This window comes from Protopterus annectens, chromosome 4.part0, assembly GCF_019279795.1.
Source record: "Protopterus annectens isolate FY-2018-M chromosome 4.part0, PAN1.0, whole genome shotgun sequence".
NCBI lineage: Eukaryota > Metazoa > Chordata > Ceratodontiformes > Protopteridae > Protopterus > Protopterus annectens.
Window position 1 is genome coordinate 926,823,087 of NC_056733.1, and position 12,368 is coordinate 926,835,454.

A 12,368-nucleotide genomic window follows, 5' to 3' on the forward strand; every position below is an offset into this window, starting at 1 on the left:
GGCGGATTCAGCCTTTTGTAATTTAAAACAATAAATAACGTCTTCTTTTGTCTTGGGGTTACCAAATTATCACAAGCGCTTTTTCAAACTGTAGACTGTAAGCACGGCTATATGACATCAGTCCTGACGCAACAACATGGGGATAAGCAATGTCCCATTGCTTATTATTCATCACAGTTAGATACAGTGGCACAGTCCTTACCCCATTGTGTTCAAGCGGTTGTTGCAGCTGCTATGGCAGTACAGGCTTCGCCCTCAGTGGTTTTGTTTCACCCACTCACCCTAAGGGTCCCTCATGCAGTAGCAATTTTGTTACAAGAAAAGGTAGCATACATTTCCCCAGCTAGACATCTCTACTGCATGACTGTTTTGCTGAGCCAGCCTCACATGACAATTGAACGGTGCACAACCCTGAATCCATCAACTCTGCTCCCTACCCCTGTAGATGGTACTGCACATCACTGCCTGCAGGAGATCGAGCAGACAGCATTACCTAGGAAAGACCTCACAGATATACTTTTAACAGATGCTGATCTGACATATTATGTAGATGGCTCATGCAAAAAGAACCCAGCAGGACAAAACCTAGTGGGCTATGCTGTAGTATCTGACACAGAGGTTATCGAGGCAAAACCCTTACCACGACATTTGTCCGCACAGGCAGCAGAATTGATTGCACTCACTCGTGCATGTACTTTAGCTAAAGGAAAGCGTGCAAATGTTTTTACTGACAATCAATATGCTTTTTCCATGGTGCATGTGTTTACACAGCAACGGAAAAACCGAGGTATGATTACATCAACTGGTAAACCCATAAATCATGCACAGCTTATATTAGATCTTTTAAACTCCATTCAATTACCTCAGTGTTTAGCTATCTGCAAATGTGCAGCTCACACAAAACAGCAGGATGTTATTTCAAAAGGTAATGCAAGAGCTGACGCTGCTGCAAAGCAAGCAGCCGCAGAAGCTTGTTTACACCTTGTAGAAGATTTAGAACCCTCTGAAAGTCTAAATTTGGACATGCTACAAACAATGCAATCATTGACCACACAGGTAGGAAAAAGGCATTGGTTAAAGCAGGGGGCCGTCTTCAGAGACAGTTTGTACATCTCAAAAGAAGGGAAACCAATATTACCTTCTAATCTTTTTCGTTATGCAGCATTATTGAGCCATGGGCAGTGCCATGTCTCAACAGGGGGAATGGTACAGATAGTGAACCTTGTGTTCACTGCATATGGATTTTCAAACTACTCTAAAAAAAATTTTGTTTAGCATGTCAGACTTGCAATCAATATCATGCACAAGGAGCAATACGGCCCAGTCAAGGGAGTTTCCCCACACCACCATACCCGTTTCACACCACTTGGATGGATTTTATAGAGTTAAATAAATGTGAAAATAAGAACTACTGCCTTGTCATTATAGATATGTTCTTGAGGTGGGTGGAAGCTTTTCCAACCAGGAACCCGGATGCAGCTACAGTAGCAAAGGTTCTTGTGAAAGAAATTGTTCCTAGGTTTGGCATTCCGGAAAGAATATAGTGACAATGGAACACACTTTGTAAACCAAACTATACAACAGCTAAGTAAGTTTTTTGGTATTTCTCTAAAAAATCATTGTGCTTATCATCCTCAGTCTGCAGAGTTGGACGAAAGACATAATAGTATACTTAAAAGTAAACTGAGGAAACTAATGGCTGAAACTAGGAAAACCTGACTGTACTGTTTACCCCTGGCACTGGTGAACATGAGAACAGTTCCCTCAGCAAAAGGGCTGACCCCATATGAGAAACTGTATGGGAGGGCGTATTGTACACCCCAATGGAAACCTCTCATGCCTTCAGACCAGGAAGCTGATCTTACATTAGCTGAATATATGAAGAAACTGTTAAATTCTAAACATCTGTTGCAGTCTAATTCTGTTTCAGGTTCAGAGCAGACTAAGACACCGGAAGTAACAGTGACGCCAGGAGATTGGGTGTGGATCAAAATCGTGAAGAAGAAGAACTGGGCATCACCAAAGTGGGAAGGTCCCTACCAGGTGCTTCTTTCAACACCGACTGCAGTCAAGATTGCAGAGCGAGCTTCGTGGATCCATCTGAGACACTGCAAGTTAGTGAAGAGATTCGAATTGGGTAAAGATCTTACCTCTCCACTGGGACCCTAAGCACAAAAGTTTGGCTACAAAGGGGGGGGGTCAGATCAATAGGAACTGATCTGTCTCAAACCCAGTGAAGTAATCATCGGTGCTAAGGTCCTATAGGGTAGAGAATAAGATAAAAATACCCAGATTAAGCGACATGATTGCACCAAAGAAAGTTGAATTCCATCCTTTTGGGAAAACCGAAGAAAACAGAACACTGGAACGACAACCCTTTCCACAAAAATATTGTGTGGTAATCTCTGACTATTATTATGGTCATTGTTTTTCTGCTATGGCCATTTCTCTTTTCCGCCACATTTACTGAACCTAGCAAGTGTGCAGCATGGCATCCTGCTTTAAACACATATCAGGCTATCAAGTGCGCATATGCAGATACCCTTAATGTTTCTAATTGTTGGATCTGTGCAGCTATACCAACTGCACATGAAGGATTACCTTTTGTGGCATCTCCACTAAATGTTACAGAGACATGGACAAGCTTGTTGATCAAGACAGCTAATATTACGTCTGCAAATGCGGCTGCCTTACAGCTGTCCCTCCGTCAAAACGGAACTGTGTGCTTTCAGAAACTTGATAAAACTAGGGTAGGGTGGAGCCATTGTAACAAAACAGTGGTCTATAACTGCACTGCAGACAATTCGGGTTGTGTGGCAAATTTCTCATATATAAGGAAACTTGTTAAAAACTCTATAGCTAACTTTGTCCAGGAAATGGAAACTGTCTACTGGAAAATGTTCCGAGGACAGCAGGACTTTGGGGCTCGCTTCATGTTTATCAACATCACCATTACAGTGGAAGATTGTTATTTTGTGTGTGGAAGAAAGGCATATATGGTCTGGAAGCTGCTTTTTGGGCTACCTAGTTTCAGCTATACGACACGTTAACTTTACCTCAAGGGAAAATCCGAAATGTTCGAGAAGTTAAAAAACCTGCCAATCCAGTAGGCCGAATCGATATATCATGGATATATCACCATGACCTGGCTCACATCAGTGATAAAGGACTGTCCCACATGGCTCTCTGTGATGACATCATATCATGGGCCGGCATACTACCTCAGTATGGAGTGGTAAAATCGATTTGGGAACGGAGAAAGTTGCCCAAGATGCTTGAAACATTGAGCAATGCAAACTTTTCCACCTTAAAATTGGTGACAGATGAACTGACCACTATGAGAGCAGTAGTACTTCAAAATCGTATGGCTCTTGATTTCACCCAGGCGGCCAAAGGAGGTACTTGCGTGCTAATCCAAGAGGAATGCTGTTCATTTATCCCAGACAATGAACACGAAATAGATAGCCATCTCGAAGTGATTCAGCAAGTATCTGCCTTGACCAAGCCAGGTCAAAATCCTTTAACAGATTTTTTCCAGAGATGGTTTGGGGGATGGGGCAGTGTCCTGGTGAATCAGCTGATTGCCATTTGCGTTGGAGCAGCGATATTGATGTTCTGTGGATGCTGCTGTGTCCCTTGCATGCGTGGACTGGTAAAAAGCACTATAGATGCCTCAGTCTCAAAGACCTTGTACCAACAAAATACTGAATATGAAGTACTACTAAAACTGGAGGTGGAAGAATTGTTTACTTGAGCCTAAGATGAATGACTCTCTGACTGCAAGGCCCTGGGTGGAAATGGTCAAGAGATGAAATGGACTTGTTTTAGACTCATTAAACAATAAGAACAAAGTATTAAAAGGGGGGAAATGTTAGAGAAATGTACAAATAGTATAGTGTACAATTCTGCACTTAAAGGGTTAAGAGTTAATACATTTATTCTATGTAAAATGTGTAAATACTGGTGGTCTCTGTAAAAGCTGCTGATGCCTAAAAGTCTGTTGTTCTTGCTGTGGAATGTTGAGATAGGGGCCTCACACTAGCAACAGATAAATGTTGCGTTAGGAAGAGACAGTTACAGGACCATTACTCAAACTGGGTTTGACAGGGCGAGCCCTGTGGTCAATGTTCAGGTTAGTATACAAGATTGTGGGTGAGGGTGAAGTACCTATGCTGAAGGACATTACTCAGTCCATGGCATTGTTCAGGTTAGTATACAAGATTGTGGGTGAGGGTGAAGTACCTATGCTGAAGGACATTACTCAGTCCATGGCGTTGTTCAGGTTAGTATACAAGATTGTGGGTGAGGGTGAAGTACCTATGCTGAAGGACATTACTCAGTCCATGGCATTGTTCAGGTTAGTATAAAAGATTGTGGGTGAGGGTGAAGTACCTATCCTGAAGGACATTACTCAGTCCATGGCATTGTTCAGGTTACTATACAAGATTGTGGGTGAGGGTGAAGTACCTATAGTTGGCACAGCTGCTTAACAGTGAGGCCAAGACAGTATCTGTAGTTCATACTGGCTGCAAACTCTGTTGCAACATTTCTTTATTAGAATAGATTGTTTAGGAGGCTTGCAGACTGATCACTACAGTGGAAGCATAGGGAAGAGTAGCGAGAAGGAAAGATGTGGCCATATTTTCTGTGCATGGACAGATGGGAAAGGTTTGGTCCTATAAACAGCAACAAGTTTTTGATGGGTTTTTTGTATTACTACTTTAACATGGTAATACAATGTTATACTTTCATCAACAATAACTCCAAAAGGCTTGGCATGGGAAACAAGTTCATTTTTTAGTTATGGTAAATACTGATTTTGATTTCTGGCTAGATAGTTTTTTTTTTTTTGGGGGGGGGGGGCAGAATTAGTCCGGTCATTTAACTATTAGCTAATGGTTGCTGATCCAGGTTTTGATGAATGTGAATGATTCTTGGGTATGCTGTTGTAATAGGTTTATGGTTTTGTCAGTGCAGATTACAGCTGACTCATCCTCATACTGTACTGTGACAGAATACTTACTTGCTTGCTGCATGCAGATCATTTATGAAAATGTTAATTAGCAGGAGATAAAGATGCTTCTGCATCTCCTTTGGGGTAGGACACCTAAGATCATTTAACCCTTCAAGGACTATCACAAGGTTGTAGTTTTATTTGCAGGAAAGGAGAGATCAACAGACCTTTGCCACATCACATATCATAATGCAATCTGCCCCTACACAGACAACCACAACATTGTAGCTTTATTTGGAAAAAGAAATATTTAAGAACCTTTACCAGATTATGAATACTGACAACAGATAAAAGACAATCCTAGGGACAATACAGTGTATAACCAGAATAATACTGTGTGCGGCTGCATGACGCACACAGCCATGACAAGTCTTCCTAAGGCTATGTGTGGACAGAGGTGTAGTGTCAGTAGCATGTGCCGGTTGCTGGAACTTGTTACTTGGGTGTCCAAGAGGTTTAGGTGGACAAAAGCTAAAGCAAAATGTTTAGTAAACATGTTATAATTTCACTTGAGGGTGTGAAGCCTGCTACACTTCCCTACCCCTAAGCACCATCCACCCCCTCTTACTCGATTATACTTCCCACATACACATTTCACTTATGACTATGGTTTCCTAACCTTCCCCAAACGGGACTATATCACATACTCAAAGTGTCAAAACCTTGACTATGTAAATATTGAATCCAAAAGTTTGTAAACTGAAAACTTCGAACACTCAGAAAAGTGATTTTTTTTCCCCCAGGGAAAAAAAAACAAACACTGTTCCGTTACAAAACGTGGAAACACACGAACAGTACATACTGTTTCTAATGTGGGGGGCTTTGCCCCCCACACCCAACATGGGGGCTTATGCCCTTAACACCGTCCTACTTAAATATACCAACTCCGAGATCGCACCACAATGGAGGAAATAGCAAAGCCGTGGAAAGGGCCCACCAAATTCTTTACCTGGGAAAGAATTCAATGTTCTGCGGCTTCGTTATTTTTACACTTCGAACTTCCCTGTTCGAAGTTTCAGGGTTCGGACATTTGTGCGTTTGGACTTATGATATACACCCTCTCAAACAACCTTACTACTATAATACAAACACTCTGGTTTCTTTGTATTTAATTCCCAACTTCCATTTCATCTTTTAGCACCATTTTCAACTACATTTCTCCCTCCCAAACGTCTTTGCACAGCATTCATTCACACACACACCCTCCCTAACAGTACACATCTATTCTACAGTATACCTTCCACTTTTCCCAAATAAACCCTCACTTCCTTCTATTTTAACTATATCCTCGTACTCTAGCCTTTTAAATCCCTCTATTCCTTACATTCCAGAGACGTTACCAGGACAACCTCTCTTCCTTTATAGAAAATACTTCTTTCCTACCTACCCTCTACCAGTTTTCAGACTGTGCAACCACTAAAACCTACTGCCCTGTAACTTCTTGCTTCCTACTTCCCTACTGCCCGTCATTAATAAAGTACAAATCCTTTACTTAATCATGCTACTCTTCAGCTTATCCTCTCCTTCTCCTGCTACTGATCCATCTCTTATCCGACCAGGACTATCAGCTTTCAACGTCTCTCCAGCTCTGTCCCACCACCTATTCATACTTCCTCCCTACACTCTCCACACATCACACCAAAACTATGTAATGATGCCCCTCATCTTTACTCCAAATATACACTGAGTAACTTCATTTCAACCCAAAACAAAACGAGAGGAAAAATACTCTCCCAAAAAAAACAAGCATCAGCAATGCCCCAATATACTAAAGTCCTTCTAGGAAGACCCTAATCCTTGGCTCCAATAATTCTCTTCCACACACCACTCTTACCCCCCCTAACAGTCAACCACCAACCCTGACAATCTAACTTTTGCTGCCCTAAATGTTAAAAGCACAAGAAATAAAATTGCTGAACTACATGCCTGGATTACCCAACATAAGCCTGATATTCTCACTGCAACTGAAACTTAGATTAAGCATAACATGACTGACTCCAAAATTACACCTCCCAGCTATATCATCATCCATAATGACCGTATAAAAAGGAAAGGCAGTTGTAATGCTTTAATATTTCCCAACTACCACATTTACCCTTAAAACAAACCAATACCAAAATTCAATTCAATAGAGCTTCTTAGGACACTCCTGAAAAAAAAAAATTACAAACAAATACTTATCACTGGCCTTTACATCCTTCATGGCAAACAATATGGCTATACTGTAAGATATCCTACATTAGATATCCATATCAATTCCACAAGAAAAAAATACGACTAGCTGATCTGAATGTCAACTGTTTGCCCATAAACTCTAATTCACCTATGACTAGCATTAATTTATATGGTTTCAAACAGCTAAATAATAGCCCCACACATTAAAGCAATACATCAAATTCCTTATTAGACTGCAGCCTAATATTAGGGATCCAGCAAAAACACCATCACAGGTACGATATCTGGTTGTCTCAGTGATCACCTCCCAGTTTATACAATAAGACATCTTGCACATCCACTTAAACAGCATGTTTATAAAACATGCACCTTTTCTAGGTTTAACCCAGAAATGTTCATTACTACCCTATCATCTATTAAGTGGGACTTTCTAAAAGTCCTCCCCTTAGATGATGCTGTAAATGAATCCAATACACCTTCCATGAATATCGTAAAAAGCCGTGTACCTCCTAGAAAGAAGAAAATAAAAACAAATGATGCAATTTGTCTACCCAAAGAGAGTAGAATGCTAATGCAGGATAGAGAAAAAAAACATGGAAAGAATAGTAAAAATATAAAACACCACAATATCTTAAGTTTCAGAATTCTTTGCAACTGTACCAAGTAGCAAAAAATAAACGCAGACAAAAAAGTATGCTATAATAAATTTCAGAACAGTAAACACAACCCTAAAAAATTCTGGACAGCCATTAAAGAAATCTTGCATCCCAGCCATTATCCCTCTCCCAATAACTCACCACTCGAAATCGCAAGGTAATTCAACTCTTATTTCACAGAAAGTACTGCATCTCTAATCAAGGATCCCCCAATACATGGGTGCTGGGCAGGGTTAGGACTGGGTATCACCACATCCACTTTTACCTTGAAACCTGTGCCCACATCCTATATAAAACTAATCAAACTCAAACCAGGCTCTACTTCAGCTGATGACCTTCCAAGTGAGTACCTTAAAATATAGCCGAAACCACTGCCTATCATGGCCTTATAAATAGGTCAAATCCAGGAATCCCACATTCCTCCTCTCTGGAAAAAGTCACACGTTATCCCTCTGCACAAGAGAGGAAATTCTACAGGCATTACTAACTTTATATATATAGCAATCTTAGCCCCCCTTTAAAATACTTGACTAATGTACTCAAACGATTGCTAAACTGTCTTCTGCAGGAAGAACTCCCGTCTCCCACACAACATGGCTTCCATCCTTCCCACAGTACTAACACTGTACTTCTAACCTATACAGATATGGTCAGTAATATGCTCCTTATTTCTAAACTTGTCTGAAGCCTTCAACACAGTGTCATGGCAAACTTCTACTTCAAATGTCCTCATTACTTCTCTCTCAGCCCTCCCTTCTGTGATTCAAAAGCTACCTGTCCGAAAGGTATCATTCAGTAAAATGGCACTCCACGCTCTCTATCTCCCAGTCACCACCGGTGTACCACAAGGCCCTATCCTTTGACCTCTCCTCTAACACCCTCCACACAACAGGCATCCCTAATACAGCATACAAATGACTTCACACACTGCATATCAGATAAAGCACACCTACAAAAAATTACACAAGAAGTTTAACAGCCACTGAAACATGGCTCTGTAATCCACAACCACAACTCGTGCTAACCCCCCGACAAACAAGCTTAAAAAAAAAAAACTACAACTTTGTCCCCCAAATCCCGCCCTAATGAAAAAACAAACTTTAAAGCACTGTCCTTTGATAATACACTTCTAATATCAAATTATTAGAAGTGATGGTGGATGATAATCTCACATCTGACCTGCATATACAAAAGTGCATAAGAAAAAATCATTTAAAACTATTGATGCTTTATACAGCCAAAAACGTTCTCACTGACACAACTAAAACTACACTTGCTACTACTTATCTCCTCCCAACTCTTCTTTATGATGTTCCCATCCTTACTAACCTTCAGACTTCACAAACAACAAAACATGAACAATGCTATAACAAAGTTGCTAAATTTGCAGCAAATATCCCTTCCAGAACCCACCACTGTATAATGCTGAAAAGCCTATATTGCTTAGAACTGCCCCATCAACTAACATATACAGAGCTTCTTACCACCTATAAAATTATCCAGCAGACTCCTGCTTCTCTAACACAAACCAACATTCTAAACAACCATGTGCTCATTTGGTCTTTATGATCCAATGGCCAAAAACTCCCGTCTGCCCACAGACCTATCTAATGGGCACTGTCTGTACTGATACAATGTTGCTAAGGCCTTGAACTCCTTACCTGTATTCCATCAGGTAAACACCCTCCTTCCCATCCTTCAAAACCATTCTAAAACACTTCCTAGCTAAAGCTGGCTCTGTTCTTGCTCAACACCAGGATAAACAATATCCCTAAACGTGAACACGTGCCTATTCATCTTGCCTACCTTTTCCCTTCCTTCGTCACTCACTTCCTTACTTCTATCAGTTTCTCTCTCCATCGGCCTTCTCTCTAACATACCATAAACCTGCTTTTCGCCTCACTTCATATTGCAGTTCCTGTTTGCATTACACTAACTTATCTTTAACTTCTCTATAGATGGGCGAACACTTCTCTAAATATGAAATAATTGTTATATAATTTACATCTATTTTAACCAATGTTTTCATATTGTGTATAATTTGGTATAATTATTTAAACTACAAACATCTTTATATTATTTTTAAAGAATATAAAATTACTGTTCTTAAAATGTTTTGTTATACTTTGAAGCTTTTCTCTCATGGATTCTGCTGAAAATGGGTTCCCACCCAGACTTTTCCAGTAATCAAATGTCAATAAATAATGTCAAAAAATAATGTCAATAAATAATGTTCAGCCCAACTATTGGCCTGACTTCCTAGCCAAACACAATGGCTAACAGTCAACTTCAACAGTCACCTGTATAAATAACTCGCCCAATACTTAACCTCCCACAGTGACTCAAAACCCACTTATCCAATATTCACCCATGCAAATAAACTCCCCTCCACAATAGACACCCACAACACTGTCCCAGATGGAATTTGGGGACCACTCTCTCTCACACAAACTACTCTCCAATGCATACTATCCTCGTGTCGCCTTAAAGGAGAAATCTACCCAAAAGTCAAGTTTTTCTTTACAAAAAGTGATGTTCCTTCCCTGTAATCCAAAACTAAATATTTCACATACAGAAAACACATACTTTATTACATGTGCCTTTCTTTCCTGCATTTGTCTCAGCTATTGTGTCACAAAGGCTACTAAAAGTGGCAGAGTAATTAGGTCAGGTCACTTGTCTCAACTGCAGAGCCATTAAGAAAACAATGCTTCTTAACAATGGCATTTAAATGTGCCGTATCAGTTACAGATTCCCAGCATCACACCTCAGATAAATAGTGCAACCTGGAGTCTGAACAAAGGCAAGGCTTTCAAACTTAGTTTTAAGATGCAGACATCCTTCCTTTTAATCAAACTCTCAGTGCCATAAAGAAAACAGGTTCATCTAACTCTTCTTACTCTGTCAGTATTTGATTTTGCACTTTTTCTAGACTGTATTTTCTGTAAAAGTGCATGTTTTTTTGTTGGTTTGTTGTAGCATTTTTGCAATGCTTACAGTGTTTTGTTGAGACAAGTCAATGAGTTGGGGAAAGAAGATTAACAAAGATTTTAATTCTAGCTAGAACATTTAAAACTGTGAATGTAACACAAACATTTCGGCAAAGTAACCAATTAAACACAGGTCAGATTTCTCACACAAATACTGAACCACAGTTGTTACTTTAAAAAGTAACAATTAACTCTGCTACATTTACAAGCCTGTCATTCAAACATTCCTTAAAATGGCATAAAAGAGATGGCCACTAATGAAAATCCAAGGATGCAAAATAATTAAAAATGCAGACTGATGCAGACAGTGAAAAGTAGGCAGTCACTGCACTGTTGTAAACTAATGAGAGAGAAAACCACAGTAAATGATCCCTTCCATCATAGGGATTTCTTTCTGTCCCTCTAAAATGACATCAGGAAGGCAAAGGCATTGACTGTAAAACAAAATCATGGCAACCTCCTTTCAAGTCATTTTGGGGTATAACAAATTAGAAAATAACAGTAACCACTTAACTTTGATACAGAGACATTAGTAATGCAGGAAAGTTCAAGACTTGCTGGAAATTTTTTTTCCATTTTTTTCTCCTTTAAATACATGTGACTAAATCTACTACACATCTAAAGGACCCCCTTTCTCTAAGTACTCTCTACTGCCTCCTATTGTCCTCACTCTCCCAGCAGTACCAACTGCCAAGTTGAACACACTGTAGACCGCAAAGCATGGTCAGAAGCAAATACATTTAAATTCATTCTCTTCAAGACAATATGATCTCTATTAACTGCATAGAATGACCATCACATTCAAAAAAAAAAACTTAACTTACTTCAGGTACAGGATCTAAAAGAGATGCTTTCAGTCCAGGTATGACACTAGGCAGATAAGGAGAGAGGTCCTGCAACAAGAAACAGTCAGTTACAAACAAATAATATAAAGACACATTACACTTTACTAAAAAGCCACTACTCAGTTATCAGTAACAAAACAACCATTTCAAGACTGCTATACAACGTGCATCCAGGTTAAGGGATAAAATGACAAATCATGGAACATCTTGTCCAGCCAAATTAACCGCCCCATTACTACATTTCTCATGACCTTAATCTACTCTGTTTCACACAATGGTTTAATAAGCTAAGGACACACAAATGCATCTAACCATCAGAAGATGTCAAGATCTGCACCGTTTACACAAACATGGTGACTCTACCTAAACTAGTGAAACTGACAACCTCCAGCCAATAGTATGAACTGCATCCCAACAGACTACTATTAAAAAAACTCCTCCCCTCAGAAGGGCCAGAATCATAGTCCGGCAATGAGCCTGAGCTACTAGTGAGCAGTCATGCTTGGAAGGCCATATCTGGGCATTCTGGGACAGCTCCCCAGTGAAATGTCAGCATTCTAAGTGCGGACATGCATATAAAAAAAAAAATCAGGAGAATAGCAAATTTTAAACACCACTCTTCTCATTTAAAATTCTTTATTTACAGGGGCAAACCACAGACACACACACTCACAGACACACACACACT

At 39.9% G+C, this 12,368-nt stretch overlaps 1 protein-coding gene across 1 annotated transcript in view; it reads right to left on the reverse strand.

The window, feature by feature from the left end:
• Positions 1–12,368, reverse strand: part of GCN1 (GCN1 activator of EIF2AK4) — a gene marked incomplete in the record, with an annotated part of 2,100,248 nt that overhangs the window by 767,570 nt on the left and 1,320,310 nt on the right. Inside the window, 1 exon segment of the mRNA XM_044068902.1 lies at positions 11,660–11,728. Coding sequence (XP_043924837.1) covers positions 11,660–11,728 — 69 coding nt within the window.